Source organism: Silurus meridionalis, chromosome 12, assembly GCF_014805685.1.
Source record: "Silurus meridionalis isolate SWU-2019-XX chromosome 12, ASM1480568v1, whole genome shotgun sequence".
In the NCBI taxonomy this organism is placed as follows: Eukaryota; Metazoa; Chordata; class Actinopteri; order Siluriformes; family Siluridae; genus Silurus; species Silurus meridionalis.
In genome coordinates this window covers 2,954,099-2,971,598 of record NC_060895.1, presented here as the reverse complement: position 1 = coordinate 2,971,598, position 17,500 = coordinate 2,954,099, and the positions used below count along the sequence as shown (strand labels likewise).

At 42.5% G+C, this 17,500-nt stretch overlaps 1 protein-coding gene across 1 annotated transcript; it reads right to left on the bottom strand.

Annotated features, from left to right (window-relative positions):
- Positions 1–5,520: 5,520 nt before the first annotated feature.
- Positions 5,521–16,793, bottom strand: pdgfd (platelet derived growth factor d). Its single transcript, XM_046862312.1, has 7 exons — positions 16,276–16,793; positions 12,118–12,304; positions 11,494–11,671; positions 9,865–9,918; positions 9,322–9,517; positions 7,328–7,542; positions 5,521–6,076 (listed from the first exon to the last, which is right to left on the bottom strand). The coding sequence occupies exons 1-7, from the start codon at positions 16,415–16,417 to the stop codon at positions 5,948–5,950; spliced, it is 1,101 nt and encodes a 366-aa protein (XP_046718268.1). The 5' UTR covers positions 16,418–16,793; the 3' UTR covers positions 5,521–5,947.
- Between the last annotated feature and the right edge of the window lie 707 nt (positions 16,794–17,500).

The following is a 17,500-nucleotide window of genomic DNA, read 5'->3' as shown; positions in this document are numbered from 1 at the left end:
ACAATTGATACAAAACAACAGACTGCTGCAAATCTATTATCACTCTCTACATGTGGGGGTAGGAGCATCAGCAAAACGAATTATTGAGCACATCAGGCAGTCATGGAATGCTGATAGTCTTGGAGATGCTCTCGTTTTCATGTAGTTAGTGTGGGCGATATTACTTCCTCTCCGCACTGCCCTCAGCGGGAGTCCATCGCGAGGCGAAAAGGAAAGGGATGAATTTGCTCCCGATATTACGTTATTAGCCGACTGTCTTTCCGACATATCAAATCTGACTCGACATTGCTCAGCTATTCTTTGGGCAACAGCAACACTGGGAGCATTTTAGAGCATCTTTAAACATACCCATTAGGTATATTAGGCTTTTCCCTGAGATGGTTTGGTAATTGACCAAAATGAGGCTCTCTATCCAGGCGGATTTTTTACTGTAATCACATATACCGCCATCTGCCAACCAAATTCTCAGGGGCAAGACATCAAGATGTGTTGTTTCGTCTTGCTTTGTCTGTAAAACTCAGGTCCGCCTGCCATCTGGACTTATTATAACGCGTCACCTATTGGTCTTTCTGCTCAAATGGTTTCATCACACAGAACAACGCAGCTGCTGACCTACAATTTCGTTCGGCAGAAAAGATCAGGCAAATGCCACGGGTTAACTGGCTACGTTGCAAATGCTATAAAATACAAAACTACTCCGTCAATACGAGTGGAAAAATGATGTAGAAAAACATTCGATTCAGGGTCGCCGATACGAATATATAAATTAATAAATTGAATTCTATAATTGATCAATTGTAAATAATAAATATAGTGCTCTCCGTGCAGCACGCAGTCACCCGTGTAAAAAAATCAAACAGCATGCAGTGTCGGTGATTCGCCTCTAGAGGCCACTCTCGCAATTACAGCGGACCGGATAGCCGGAAAAACCCATCGGTATTAATAACTACGGGAAATTTTAGTTTGAAAGACGACCTTTATTATTAAACACAGACATATGAGTTCCAAATGTGTGGGTGGGCCGTAGTTTGGGGACCCCTGAGTTAGATCTAGACCCTTTCTTACTGATCTATATGTCATATTTGTCAATCCTGCTAAATTCTTTTTAAAGATAAGTGGATTTCTGAGATTGATTTCAATTCGGTGTGTAGATGCTGTTTACGCCTGTCCTTGAGTTTTCATGTTACACTGGTTCTTACAGGCGATCGTACAATGGCCATTAATCCCAAATGCTGTTCTAACCACTAGACATATAACAAAATGGCAATGCAAGACCCTCTAAATACTACATGCTCAGCGATACAGCATTTTTTCTGTGCTGTCTGTGAAAACGAACGCTTTCCAATAGCACCATGTTTTCAGGACATGTTGTTCCCAAAGTTCATTTCCTTTCTGCTTTTCTTTCTTAGTCTCTCACACTCACACACACACACACACACACACACACACACACACACACACACACACACAAGATATTCACCTGACTGGAAACTGAGCTACAAAACAGGAAACAGGAAAAGGTGGAACGTCTACGGAATCACAGTAATAATTCCACATTAATGGTCTGGAACGTAGCGAGAGAGAAACACAACAAAAAAAATGATGAAAGAGAGACAGATTTACAATAGCGCAAAAAAGTTTGCGGACCCCCTGGTCATAAGTATGGCACGTGCTTTTTTTGAGCATCGCATTCCACATTTAGTCCCATTTCGCTGTTATAATTCCCTCCACTCCTCTGGAAAGATGTTCCACTAGATTTTGTGTTCCTCAGCCACAAGGGTGTAAGGTCAGAGCCCTATAGCATGAGATCTTCCTCTCCAAACCATGGAAAGCAGATCTTCATGGAGCTGGCTTTGTGGTAACAGTTTCGAGAAGCACCACATACGGCAGGAAAGGTCAGGTGTCTCAATACTTTTGTCCATATAATGTAAGACAAGATGGACAGAAATTTTTTTTCCAGGATCTGGGACAATCTTGAGATCTCTAGAACATTGTGGAAAGTCGGAACGGTTTCTCTTCTGATGTTCAAGATTATAGATTGTGATAACGGACCACAAGCGAGCAGCAATCTAAGGGGTCCAAGCACTAAGTGCATATTCATAATATGGAAATACGAGACACCGTACAACCTTGAAAGTCTGAAAGACATTCATTTGGGACAATAAAAGTGAGCGCTCAGAACAGACATGACATTAGATATGGAAAAGGGATGTTCTTCCCTACAGAAGTGATCAAGCGAATGCAAAACTGCGAAGCTGCTGTTCCCATGGTTACTGAAACGTTAGCTATTTATTGCATTACTCATTCACTTTTCGATGAGGACAGATTGTTTAGTGTGTCCTTTTTCTTCCTCCATATGCTTGAAGATCTGTTTTTTTTTTTTTTTCCTTTCTTTCTTTTTTTTTTTTTTGCAAGCAGATTTTTTTGGTTTTTGTTATGGGTTGCATGCTGATCAAAGGCAAGCTGTAATTGGGAAATAATGGACGCTTGTAACTAGAGGCTGCGCGATATTAGATTTTACAGATACCGATAAATAAGTTGGATCGTACTTGCCGGTTGTAGTAGTTGGACAGTGCTTACTCATGTTAATGTGTTGAATAAATATAAATATTTAAATTATAATGAAATAATGAAGACATTGTAATTAATAAATATATTAGAGCGCTCTCCGTGCAGCGTGCAGTCCCACGTGTCAAAAGAAACAGCACGTGTTGTCAGTGATTTGCCTCTAGAGGCCGCTCTTGTCCTGTATAATGACAGGTGCCGATTAATCTGCCAAAAACAACGAATCGGTCGACCTCTACTTGTAACGATGTAACACCATGCCATTGTTGATTCTTTTCCTAAAGCGTGACACCATTTCTTACTTCATAAAGAAGACTAGCCATGAAGGCTCTAGGAGTCTAAACGAGTAAGAAGATTCTCTTTCCTCTGTCAGTCACAACCTATAGCTATTTCTGTCTGTGAGCATGTGTATGCGGAAGAGGGTTGATGACGGGGTTTAATGGCGCTTTCCTGTGAGAATATTACTTCTTCCTATGATGCTGCATAACTAGTGTGTCTCAGAGGAATGACACTATATGGACAAAAGGTTTGTGGACACGCGACCACATGATCATCTTCGGGAAGAGAGCGAAGACCGCAGGAGCCAAATCTGGTAAGTAGGGTGGAAGCGGAGAGCAGCAGCTGCATAGCTCCTGATGTACACAGTACACTTTTGGCACATTGACTTAAGAAGGTCAGCGCTCCCTGCGACTGTGCGTGCAGCCTCGTGTTGCCATCTGTTGGCGTGTTAAAACATGATACCACCTCGTAGAAGGTCACACAAGATTTTCCACTCCAACATATGGAAGCCATATCTTTTGGCTTTGTGCATCCTGCTGGAACAGGTTTGGGTCTCTTAGCTCGAGAGAATGCAAAATTGAACAATTGAACATTTGTGTGCAGTTTGGACTTCACACTCCTTAAATGATCATGGACAAGACTCGATCTGGTGATCTCCGAATGCGCGTAGAAGTTATATAAAAGCCGTTCCACCCCTGCAGCCAGGCACAGAGACAGCAGGGATGTTGGGGGTGGAGGGAGAAAGTAGGGCTGTGTAATAAACGAGTGTGGGCACTCTATGACTCACTCATCCTCTTCGGGGTGAAGTCATTACTTCCAGTCGCTCAGCCTTTGCAGAAAGAGTCATTTTTGTAAAACATCCGCGCATTTTGTAAGCTGTCGAGCCTGACGCTGTTCCAGAGCACCACAAATCTGTCTCTTCACTGATCTTCATCGTGGACCTGGTGTTTCTCCAGCTGATGCAACAATGATGATAACTCAGCAACACACACAGCTGAAACCTGTAGCGCTATAAAAGTTCTAGAAAAGAACTGGTAGCAAGGCGGGGAAAGACAAAAAGACACGTCTTATTATATACGATCTCGATTCCAACCTGAAGTCTTTTTGCTGACACTGGAGACTCCTTCCGTAGGTAGATGGGTTACTATAGAACCCTATGAATGCAATGCAACAAGAGGAACAGCAAGATGCTGATCGGTTGTCTGCTTTAGCACCCATTTTGCCATCAATGTGGCAATTGGAATTCAAATACCCAGTGTCTGCTCGAAAGTGCTTTGGACTTGGTCTCTCTCTTTCCACCCAACTCCGCACTACCCACTCCATTATCCCTTCCTCCGGAAGAAAAGATGCTGTATTGCAGGAATAAAATAGTCCAATCAGCACAGGTCCTGGCTTTTTATACTTGCTTGACAAAGCGATGCAATCACAGAATAAGAATGGAAAAAAAGGTACTGAGATTTTTTTTTTTGTGGTCCCAGACGGTTTATTCAGAATGCCGATCGTCCCCCGTACAATCTGTTTGTTTTTTATTAGACTTCTCTGTCTGGAAGATCTAAATGTCAGGTTATGACCAGCCAGGTAACCAGTTAGCCCTTATAGTCACATGACAAAGCCTATTAGGTTGGAAAAAAAAGATATTCCCCCCACAGACTAAGAAGTTTCAGCGCTGTATGGAATCATTGTGGTTGTAGTTCAGTGTTCGTTTGTCTTATAGTTAGTGACTTATAGTTAGTTTATTTACAACATTATAATAGGCTGTTTTTTGCTGGAGGTAGCAGAGGGACAGCGCATGTAGGACATTTTGGAGACAAGGTGAGGAAGATGGTTTGGACATGTGCAGAGGAGGGACATATCAGTAGACGAATGCTGAGGATGGAGCCACCAGGAAGGAGGAAAAGAGGAAGACCAAGGAGGAGGTTTATGGATGTGATGAGAGAAGACATGCAGGCGGTTGGGTTGAAAGAGGCAGATGTAGAGGACAGAGGGGGGTATGGAGACGGATGATCCGCTGTGGCAACCCCTAATGGGAGCAGCTGAAAGATCATCATCATAATGGGCTGTATATTAACGTTTTGGGAAAAAAACAGTAATTCTACGTGAAATTAGACTTTGCACACCCCTATGTAACCAAAATGGCACAATCCTCGTTTCATAACAACTCTGAGATATTGGTAGTCGAATCAGGCTCTTCCTAACAAAGCATTGTATCTTCCACTATTCAGGGTCACCCCTATAGTGGTATATAAGGCAGCGCCACTTTTATTTCACGACTCATGTACTTTACATTACACGCTATATGCACAAAAGTTGGTGGAAACCTGAGCATAAGATTGGTATATGCTTCTTTTTGAGCATCTCATTCCACTTTTGTTTCTTATTTCCTGTTATAATAAGCACCACTCTTCTTGGAAAATGTTACACTTGATTTTGTAGAGATTTATTCAGCCACAAGGGTGTTGGTAAAGGTGAGGAGGCCTGGGGTGCTCTTCCAATTCATCCCAAAGGTTGGAAAACTATAGCAGAGCTTCCATGTATCTTCATGGAGCTGGCTTTGTGTACAGGGCAGATTAAAGGGTCATCTGTGATACCTCATGGTATCCTTTTGTACTTATAGAATCTCTACACGTATAATGTAATAATGCATATGAAGTATCCAGAAAAAACACAGGTGAATGCTGAAGCTTCAAAATCGGTTTATTTGTTGTGTTTTTTTAAACAAATGATTGAGAAAACAGAGCTCTGGTTGTGGAGTGTGTGTGTGTTTTAGAAAAGGCTGGTACGAGTGAAAACACACTCCTATGGCTTTTACTTTCATCTTCCTGAAACAAGGAAAATGTGTGTGGGTGTGTTTGTGTACGAGTGCAAAATTAGGACCAGTCTTGGATTAGTCCCATTTCCTTTGTTTTCAAGACAATAAACATAAAACAGAAATAAATAATAGTGTGTGAAGTCAAATAAAAACTACAGACAACTTTACTACTGTAAAAGTACAGACAAACGAAGAGAAAAGATACATCAGTTAATGTTTGAAATACTGAGTGTGTGTGTGTGTGTGTGTGTGTGTGTGTGTGTGTGTGTGTGTGTGTGTGTGTGTGTGTGTGTCTCATCGAGGTGGCCGTGAGTGACACGCACACTCGCATCGCTCGTGATGCTGCAGGTTGATTTCCTCGAGAACCCAGCGTGCTCTGCTTTTCTTTCGGTAGAAATTAGTTCCGGGTGAGAACTTCAGCACCTACACACACACACACACACACACACACACACACACACCTTATTGTAACACGTTCACCACAATCCTGTGATTTCATCTTTCTAAGCTTCGGTTGCTTTTATCTCATCTTAAAACCATTTTCTCATCACACATGCACAATCCTCATCTTTGTCCATTCCCTCGTCCTCAAAGTCCAACAACCCTCATCCTCGCACAGTCCTCATCTTTAAATAATAAACCTCATCTTTTCCCATTCCCTTGTCCTCACAAAATCCAAATCCCCCAAACAATAACTTACAAAATCTTCATCTGTAAAATACCCTCATTGTTAAAAACCCTTATCGTTGCTCAATTCTCATAACTAAAAACCCTCACCCCCTCTCCAGAGATCTGAAAACCTTGGACAACTCTGATCCTCACACAAATCAGGTTCAATCTGGTTCAAGTCTGGACTCTGGCTGGGCCACTCGAGGACGTTCACAGAGTCGACCCAGCCTCTCCTTTGTTATCTTGGCTGTGTGCTGAGGGTCTTTGTCTTTTTGGGTGCAGAAGTGAGATCATGGCGATTGTTCGCCGGCGATCGTTATGCACAAGTTGCCAAAAGGTTTTGACATTTTTGAAATTGAGCTCATCAAGGATCTTTCTGATCTCTCGTCGTCTCCCAGTGATGTTCTCCAGCTCTTGAAGCGTTCACGTCACTCAAAAGCACTTAAGCGACTCATTGCAGCATCTCATTATGTGAAATGTGCGTGATCAAATGTCTCCGTGGCAGATTTAACCTGGGTTTCACACAGAATTTCATGTTTGCTCTTTGTTCTAACTTGCTGTCCGTAATGAAATTGCAGCCGTGGTAACACATGGTAACCAGGTAGCACCATTAGTCTCGAAACGTTTTGATACCACCCCGTATTGATTCTTCTGGAAAGCGGAATTAAGCAACAAGCTGTCTCTTACTGATAAGCAGCAACACTCTCCAATATCTTGAAAAGTTATCCTGTGAGTAACGCATCACTGCAACCTGCTGCTGAGTTCTAGCATACAGAAACAATTGCTACCCTGATCTGGAGGAAATTCACAGATCATAAGTGGCCCATTTATCATCATCTGTTCAATAATTACATACTACTTTGCTCTAGTGGAGAAGTGCCTGAAGGTAGTTTCTTTTCAATTGCGTTTAAAAAAATTCAACCCCTTCTACACAACAGTTTTCACGAGGGCACATATTTAGTGTTTTCTGTGTGCTCGCACGTGTAGCAGGGCATTATGGGATACCTCATGAAGCTTGCTGACTGTTTTGGCAGGACTACAGGTGCAGAAGTTCCAATGTTCTGTCCCGCAGGCACAGTTCCCGCCACAGCGCTTCACCAAGAGGCATCGCGGGAAGAACACGGCATTGGTGGCCTTCAACTCCTCTCGCAGGTTTACGGAAAAATTACGCGGAGTGCAGCTGTACAGCCTCACGTCCTCGTGCAGGCGATCCAGATCAACTGTCAGGCAAACAGAGACAGGGGTAATGGCAAGTTTGGGAGTATGTACGGGGGCTTGTCATGCAATTTGGTTAATGTGTTACCTCTTTCTACTGTGATTGTAACCTCTAGTCAAAAGCAGCCTATAAACACACACACACACACACACACACCACTTACATAACGGATTAGGAATTTATGCCTTCGGGTGCCTCAAAGTGTTTGTTCATGTGTGTAGCGTGTAAGTGGAGGGAGGAGAACACACAGTTGAGTGATCTAATCAAAACAGCAAGTGAACAGTTCAGTACTCCTTTCCACCCACACTTGGAAGGAATTTATTTAACTTGAATTAATTTGCTTTGCACTTAGATTTAGCAAAGTAGTGAGACAAAAAAAAGTGTTGATAAATGCTGCCTTATTTTGACTTAACCACTGGGGGACTGTGGTGAGTACCACCAGCTTTACCCAGGGGTTTAGGGCCTGGTTGAAAAAAGTAGAAATTGGGGGTGTGGCATGCAGTGGTGGACAAAGTTTAGGTAAACTTTAGGTATTTTACTTTAGGTAAAATAGAGATACCCTAGTTAAAATATTACTCCAGTAAAAGTGTCCCTTTAACTTTCACTTGCGTAAAAGTACAAAAGTATTTCCCCTTAAATAGACTCAAGTATCCAAAGTATGTCCTAAGACTCTTCTGGGTTCATGTGAAAAGACTCTGTTACTCGCAGCACACTGATCTGTTAATAGAATGATATTAATGACTCAAACACTGATTGACGTCTTATTTAAATTATCATGAGCCCAAAACATTTTCACCTACTTTAAAATAAATCACACAAATAAGGCCCCGGGTGTTGTGACAAGTGGGAGTCAGAAGCTTCCTCCATCATTTATTGCGCTTAAAATGTTCTGCTTGCTGTTGAACTGATGCTGAACTGTATGATACACCAAGCGGCGATCAAAACAGAGCGCGAGTTCAAATGCAGTGGAGTTAAAAACTAAGATATTCAACATTGAAATGTAGAAGTTACAGTAAAAGTCTCGCCAAATAGAAATGCTTCAGTAAAGTACAGACACGCAAAAAAGCTACTAAAGTACAGTAAAGAATTACATTTACTTCATTACTGTCCACCACTGGTGCCATGGGCTTTAACCAAAACTGTGCCTCCACCATTGGCTTTTACTGCCATTACCTGGGGATTGGTAGGGATTTGGGAGTATTCTTGGGAACTGTCACCTATACGTCTAACGTTTGCCTTGGGAATTGTGGCACACAGGTTTACCTGAGGAACTGTAGCTTACATTGTAGAACTTGAACCAGGGGATGGTGTTCCTGTATGACCAAATTTACCTTGAGAAATTGTCCAAATTACCAGACTTGCCCAAGAGAATCACCATTACATACATCCTAGGGTTCATGGGAACATAGCCAGAGTTCAGTTGTCTCGGTGTAAGATTGCATATTTATTTTTTGTTTTATGGTGTTTCAAAGCCCAAGTTTAGCTCTTTATTGGCATTGCCGGACACTGAAACAGAGCAGGTCCAGCTCCGCCCTCCTCTCGCAAACCAGCGCTTGTGCACACGCCCCCCGTCACCGCAAATATAGACACTGTATAGTTCACATGTTACAATAGTGTAAATTGCTCAGTTTTGCTAAATTATGTACTGCAATGTGTTCAATTATTAACAAATTCAAAAATACTACCCCATACTGCACCATTGTTTAAGACTCCCGTGCAGGCTAGGACATGTCTCGGATGATAGGACATGACTTGGATGATTTCGTGTCGGTGTGTTACTCACGTTTACTTGCACGGCTGGCATAGTAGCTCCGCGGTATGTACTGCGGTGTATTTGCATGCGTGTAGATAGAGTTTAAATCCTGTCTCCACGTCTGTGGGTTCAGGTGTCTAAGAACCTCCTCCACTGTGCTGAACCCCGAAATTATATCATCCAAAGCATCAGCTGACATAGGAGCGTTTGAGACGGACACGTCATCCTGAAGCATGTGTGAGAGAGAGAGAGAGAGAGAGAGAGAGAGAGAGAGAGAGAAAGGAAGAGATAATAATAATAATAATAATAATAATAATAATAATAATTTAGGGATGAAAGGAATGATGGAGGTAGATATATTGATATTGAGAAACATTGAAGGAACAGATTGGGAAAGAAAAGAGAGAAAAGATTGAAGGTCAGGGATAAGGATGATAAGTGACATTTTGGGAGGGAAAAATTCTGAGTTAAAAATGGGGGGGGGATGGGGGGATGATCTGGACTCTGAGCTATTAGATCATCTAGAAGTGAAAACACAACAGTAAATTGACAATGATAATGAATTGTACTTACTGGCACAGCTGTGACAGCCTCCAAGTTATTCAAAAAAGATGGAGGAGCATCAACCTGAGGGACATAGAAAGAGAAAGAGATAAAGAGGCGTAGAGAAACTGTCTGCAATTCCTGGGACGGCACGTCTGCACGTGTTTTAAGCGGAGAGCTCAAACCCTCCCGGATGATGCCATGATGACAGGCTCTTCAAACATTTTTATTAGAGCTTTGAAACACGTTTTGATTTAATGTACCTGGAAAACAACTGTTGAATTTACTACCAGTCTTCTCCTGGGACTCGTGGCCAAACCTCACAGAGGAGCAGTGGTCTACACTTCAGAGCTTTAACCAGGAGACAGGGGGCTGTACCAGGTGGTCAAGGCATTGGGTTTTGGTTCGGAAGGTCACAAGTTGAAATCCCAGCACCGCTAAGATCTTGAGCAAGGCCCTTAACCCTTACCTGCTCTGGATTAGGGCGTCTGCCAAATGCTATAAATATAAGAGCTGTATTTACCCTGGAAATTACCCTCTACCACCAGATTTGCCCTGAAAATTAAGTCCTGTATCATTAGGTTTTCCCTAGGGAATCATGGTCTTAGTCACCTCTTATTCCCTGGGGATACCACTGGTTTTACCTAGACAATTGTGGTTTATGAAGAACTGGAAAATGCAGGTAGTTCCTGAGTTACAATGGTTCGACTTAAGATTTTTCAATTTTACCGATGACTATAGCGAAAATTGTGAAAACATTTACATGTGCCCTTTTGATTGAAGTTGGGACGCTGTCAGGAGGTACCCATTTCCAGCCTTGTGAGGTGCCTTACTCTCTTTAGCCGTAAACAGAGTTCAGTTGTCTCGGTGTTAGAGAATTTTTTTTACTGTGTTTTTGGTGTTTCAAAGACCAATTTTAGCTTTTGTCTCTCTCCTTTGTATCGGCCTTGACCGCCACTCGCGAACCGGCTCTCATCCATGTGCCTGCTGCCATATACATGTACTGTAATGCACTGTAATTTGTTATTAATTTACAGTATGCTACCCCATACTGATCACCCTGGGTAGGCTAGGCCCTGTCTCGATTTACGATATTTTTAAGTTCTGATGATCTCCATAAAACCTTGGGAGACCTGTACCTGTTCAAATGGGGTGCTTTAGGTCCACAATTGGAAATATCAAGTTGACCAACAAATTTGCTCCAGTGACATTTTTACTGAGGAAGAAAATGTCTATTGTAGTATTATAATTGTTAAAATGCAGAGCTCTTGGGCTGAAAAAAGTGTAAAACGGTGGTAGGTCTGAACGTGTTTTTTTTTTTTTTTTATATATAGATTTATTTTGGGGTCTTTTCCATCTCACTAGTGCCCCACCTGCAATTCCTTCATGCAGTTTGAATACCTCTAGCTTAATCCAAACACAAGCTACATGCAGCGTAGCACTAGCCTATTTTCAGGAGTAAACATGCTGAAACCAGAACATTCCTAACTAATATTTACACAACGCATTTGGAGGAGAGCAGCTGCTTCGGGAAACTTTGTGTGTGTGTGTGTGTGTGTGTGTGTGTTTAAAGATGGGAGCAAAGTCTTAAACTCTTCGCACTCTACGTGCACACAAAAATATGCCTAAGGCTCATGGAACAGTGGGAGTGTGACTCACCAGCAGGGAGTAACAGAGTTTGAATCCCGGCTTGGCGACAAAGAAGTCGTCCGATTTGAACGTGATTCTGATCATGTTGTTTTTTGATGTGATGGGACTCGGGGCTTTCCGTCCACACCAAGGGCCCCAAGTGATGGTGCTGCTTTCGGAAATTTCAACAACCTCCACAAAATCATGTCTGCACACACACAAACATGCATTTCTACAATTACCCAGTGGAACATCTCAGATGCAAGTGTCTGCTAATCCTGTCAAAAGAGATGGAAAGTGGATAGGCAGCAAAATATCATAAACTCATTCTTCAGCCAGCCATTCATTCAGCCCCTCATCCAATAGCACATCCACCAATCAGCTGCTTGCTTATTAGCACATCCATTCAGTCAGCAACTTGTTCTTCAGTCCATCCATTCCGTCAACCCCTTGATCTTAATCCATCCCCTCATCCATCACCCTATCCACCCAGCCAGCCCTTCAATCCGTCACCACATTCACCTATCAATCCCCTCATCCATCATCATCTCCACCCCGCCAGCCCTTTATCCATTAGTCGATCCACCCATTCAGGCCTTCGTATTTCAATCAATTTCCTGCAAACTCCCTCCGTCTTTTTCGCTCGCTGTTTACCTGCACATGTTGTTGTCAGGTTCCTCCAACCCAAACCTCCCATCAAACTCCAGAAACACCCGCGTAAAGGGCGGGGCCAGCAGTTTCCACGACAGCAAGAGGTTGCGCGGATAGGCATTTGGGTACCGCGGGCTCTGGATCTGGCCGCCTGCTGTCACCATGACGACCTTTTCCTGGCGGAACAAATCTGGAACATGACGGATGATTGTTAGCAAGGCAACAATGGGAATGACCAAAAGAGACTGACAGAAAAAAAACGATAACCCACTGAGCCACCTTACATGCTGACCCTGCATTTTCTGAGGCCTTTTTCAAACAAACATCTTTTTATCCTCGGTACTGGGAACAAGCGCTCGAGATGACAGTGGAACGAAGAAACACTTCAGCTGCTGTGACTATTTGTGCGTTTTTTTCCCCACTTATGCAAGTGTGAGCATGATCTTAAAAGACAGCCCGACACCTTCGATCAGTATCCATGTGTCTAATTAACACCCTCACGCAAACAGCATTGTTGCAAAATGCAACCACTTTCACTCTTTTTTTTCTTCCTAAGACGGGTTCTAAAACGCGCCGTTTTCGCTACTACTTTTTCATTTTCGGAAACATTTTTCAACACCAGTCATGTGGAGTTTAGCTCCTTCTCTTAAAAACACACACAAGAAGCAGGGAGGAAGGATACAGCTGACAGGACAATCCATCTACCACCATGCAGATAACAACAAAAAAAGAAAAAACAATAGACATAAAGAAAGGGAGAAGGCGTCAGAAAGACAGATGCTGTTTGCTAAAATGAAGGCATTTAATCCTATTGAAGCCTAGTATGATAACACGGTTTAAAGAATAGACGAACAATGCATTCCACAAATCAGACCCATTACTGTGAACTAAGTCTCTGACCTGTACTTCCTGCTGATTTCGATTCCCATTATTATTATGGCCTTTTCTATTCGAGAACGGTATTTGGTGATGCCCTTATCCACAGCAACTTACAATTATATAATATATGCTATTGTGCAGTTGAGAGTTGAGGGCCTTGATCAAGGGCCAAGCAGCTTGGTGATGTGAGGATCTAAACTTACGACCTTCCACTTCCCTTCCAAAGTCACCCCAATGGAATGTATATGTTGAATGGCTATAAGCCAGAGGCAAGGAAAAACTCCTTAAGATGGCATGAAGAAACCTTGAGTGGAACCAGACTTAAAAGGGAACCCGTCCTCATCACCAAATGTCATTCATTGTTGGATGGAGGCGCAAATGCAGAACTGTTCATGCAAACTGTGGTCCTCAAAGTTCTTCAGTTGCTCAGTAACTTCATGGCTGTTCATGTGGAACAAGCCTCAGCTGCACAGCATGATCTCCAGTTAAACAGACATCCATCCAGAGGTTAACCACTGAGCGACCAGTTGTTCAGTGGTTAACCTCTGGATGGAGGTCTGAATTAAACACTTCCTCCAATGTTTACGTCTAATTCAGGGGTGTCCGATCTGTTCCACAAAGGGTGGGTGCAGGTTTTTATTCCAACCAAGCAGGTGGAAAACACCCCTGGTCAAAACAGTTGCTCCCTTAACTGCACCCTGCTGCTTTCCTCCACCCAACTCTTCACTTCCTTCCTGCCAAATCGACTTCCACTAATCCACTTATTCAACCTCTTGTACTTCAACCAGTTCTGCAGTATCCATCTTCAGTGTCCTCATGAAATGGGAGGGTAGTAGCTCAGTGATGTTAAGATGTTGGACTTCTGCTTTGAAGGTTGTGAGATCAAATCCCATCACCACTGCTGGGCTCTTGAGCACGGCCCTTAATTGCTCATTTGTATGAAAATGTCTGCCAAATGCAATAAGTGTAAATCCAACCCTTCCATCCCTTTAGTACCTACCTGATCATACTTCCAGGAAATCCCCCTAGCCTAGACTAAACTTGCTAAAATTAATAGTGTATCATTTGATCTATTCAGATTCTTGCAAGTGTGTCCCTGCCTGGGAATGGAAATGTGTGAAGAACTGAATGAATATGAAACACAAAACACTACAAGTGCAGTTATATCTTTACAGAGAGTGTGCGTGTGATAGAAATTTCCCAATTTGTAATTTTCGAATAGCATTATACACATTTTCTCAAAATTGATGACTCATCACTGTGTGCACACGCACACACAGCCTAAACACTATCTACAAAATACAAATGTTGTCTGTTTCCAGTAAGTTCTCTTAAATGACACACTTGTCTTCCTCTCACACAGTGTGTGTTCATATCACTGTACACATGTATACAGAATTGAAATTTCTTTGTGCACTTTCTCTCTGTCTCACACACACACACACACACACACACACACACACACACACACACACACACACACACACACCACTCCATTATCCGTACCCAAACACATACTGAGGTCATTTTTGTCACACCCTGATCTAACACACAGACACACACACATGGCACAATAGAGCATAGACGTCAACCTTGGTAATGGAAAAGGATGCCCTTATTAGTAAGAGTGTGTGTGTGTGTGTGTGTGTGTGTGTTGTCCAATAGACCAAATACAATTGGTACCCTGAGCTGTAAGGACAGGGTCAGTTAGTAGCAAGGAAAGTGTTACACCCTGTCTGTCTCTCCCTCACACATACACACACACACGGGATTCCCATATCAAATGCCTGGGTTAGGTCATTGGGACAACCCCCATGCTCAAAATAATTGGATTGAACCATAAAACAATGTGTAACACACCCCGTGTAAACACCACATGGTCATTTCTCTCATGAACAAAAGCAAAGATACAGTTTACATCATAAGTGTACCTGCCTGTTCTTCAACTCAACACAGATCAGGCAGGGGAACTGAGCAAACAAGTAGCTTTTTTCTAACTAAAAATCATAAAATAATGTGTGTGTGTGTGTGTGTGTGTGTGTGTGTGTGTGTGTGTGTGTGTGTGTTATCTTCAAACTCAAACATCTTTAAACATCTTCATACGCAAATGTCTCAAAATATCCCCAAACTTAGAAATCTTCAAATACCCCCAAACTCAAAAATCTTCAAATACCCCCAAACTCAAAAATCTTCAAATACCCCCAAACTCAAAAATCTTCAAATACCCCCAAACTCAAAAATCTTCAAATATCCCCAAACTCAAAAAGCTTCAAATATCCCCAAACTCAAAAAGCTTCTAACATATCCAAATATCTCCACATTTAATTATCTTCAAACTCAAACATCTTCATACGCAAATGTCTCAAAATATCCCCAAACTCAAAAATCTTCAAATATCCCCAAACTCAAAATTGTCACAAATACCCCAAACTCAAAAATCTTCAAATATCCCCAAACTCAAATCTTCAAATATCCCCAAACTCAAATCTTCAAATATCCCCAAACTCAAATCTTCAAATATCCCCAAACTCAAATCTTCAAATATCCCCAAACTCAAATCTTCAAATATCCCCAAACTCAAATCTTCAAATATCCCCAAACTCAAATATTCAAATACCCCAAACTCAAATATTCAAATACCCCAAACTCAAATATTGAAATACCCCAAACTCAAAAATCGTCACAAATACCCCAAACTCAAATCTTCAGATACCCCCAAACTCAAAATACCTCAAACTCAAAAATCGTCACAAATACCCCAAACTCAAAAATTGTCACAAATACCCCCAAACTCAAAAAGCTTCAAACATATCCAAATATCTCCACATTTAATTATCTCCAAACTCAAACATCTTCATATGCAAATGTCTCGAAATATCCCCAAACTCAAAAATCTTCAAATATCCCCAAACTCAAAAATATTTAAACATGTTCAAACGCAAATGTCTCCCAACATCTCCAAACTGAAAAATCCTCAACAAACTTAAATATCCCTAATGAAGGAATGGAACATGACCTCCATCAGTACCTGACCTTATTTTGCTTTACTGCCCTTGTGGATGAATGAAATCTCACAAAATCTAGTGAGAGTGGAAGGTTATTATAAGAGCAAATGTGGACTGAAGGTGGAATGAGATGTTCAATCACACGCTCAGGCGTCCACAAACAATTTTAAGAATGCAGCTACAGCTGATGTTCACGTGTCTGATCTCGCGCTTATTGAAGACGCGACGGTTCAACTGTACAAGTGAACTACATTTTAAATATGTATAGGACACTTACCGTCCCGGCGCGTGCTGGTCGCGCGCGGCGACTGCGCGGCTCGCGCCTGAGTCCCGCGCGCACCGACTACCTGCAAGCACGCGAGCGCGAGGGCGAGCAGGCGCGCGGCCCGCCAGGTCATCAACACTGTCGCCGACCGCATGCGCGCGCGCGCTGGCTCGAACTTTGAAGTTTTCACGCAACTTTTTTGATGTTCCTCCTTTCTTTTTTTCCCCCTCTTTCTCTTTTTTTTTCTTTTTTCTTTACATGACGCACGTGCGAAGCGGAGCGGCGTGGAGTGATCAGATCCGAGTGCAGTTTCCGCGCGTGTCTGCTTTGTTCGGGTCTGCGTGGGTGTGCGCGCGCGCTCGACAAACGCCAAAAACTTATTGCGTCATTCCGCCGGTAAATGTGAAGCCACCTCGAATAGTTCGCATTCCTCGCGCATGCAGTCTGCAGGGGAAGTGTTCAGGGAAGTTGGGCAGAGGAGGGAAAAAAAAAAAGAAAACAAACGTTTTCCTGTCTTTCGGTGAAGCGTGTACTCACGGGCGGGCGCGCGCAGAGCGCAGGGGAGGGTCACGACCTCTTCGCTATCTTGACACTGGTTTGGCTTTCAGACCCTTGATGATATTTACCTTGATACCTGATGATTGTCATTTTAAAGTAATCCGAGACTGTGAGGGGATTTTTTTTGTCCATCACACACTCCAGTCAACATGAACGTTGTGGGACACTTTCCCTTGTGTCCCTTCATTCATCAAGTGTTGACAGTTATAGTTTATATTTATATATATTTATTGAAGCCATCTATACAATCATCTAACAGGCTAATCTTTACCACTTGTTAGCATGCAGTGACAGGTCAGGAGCATGTAGCAGGCAGCCTTACTGAGAGCAACTTAGATTTGTCTTAAGGGCCTTGCTTAGGGGCCCAGGAGTAGGAGCTTGCTAAGACTGGGATTTGAAAATTGGAGCCAACATCCAATGCCTTAACTGCTTAGTAACCAGTCGAGCATATTTTGGGAAACAGTTAAAAACAATTTTGGACCTGGAGCATTTCTAGACAAAAAAAAAGCTTTTTCAAATGTCTCCAGATGAGTGTAGAGTTGCTCACTAACTTCATGGATATTTTGACTGTTCGTGTGGAACTATCTCAGCACAGAGTGGTCTCCAGTTGAAGAGGATTTAATCTCTTTGGGGTGTGTATATATATATATATATGTGTGTGTGTAAATCTGGCTCTGTG

What these genes read in the sequence shown, in the direction of transcription:
- pdgfd (XM_046862312.1), bottom strand. Translation starts at nt 16,417, where the DNA reads ATGCGGTCGGCGACAGTGTTGATGACCTGGCGGGCCGCGCGCCTGCTC. An exon ending in AGGCTGTCACAGCTGTGCCA is followed by an intron (nt 9,518 to 9,864) that starts GTAAGTACAATT and finishes CACATGCTTCAG; the next exon opens with GATGACGTGTCCGTCTCAAA. An exon ending in TGCCAGCCGTGCAAGTAAAC is followed by an intron (nt 7,543 to 9,321) that starts GTGAGTAACACA and finishes TTTGCCTGACAG; the next exon opens with TTGATCTGGATCGCCTGCAC.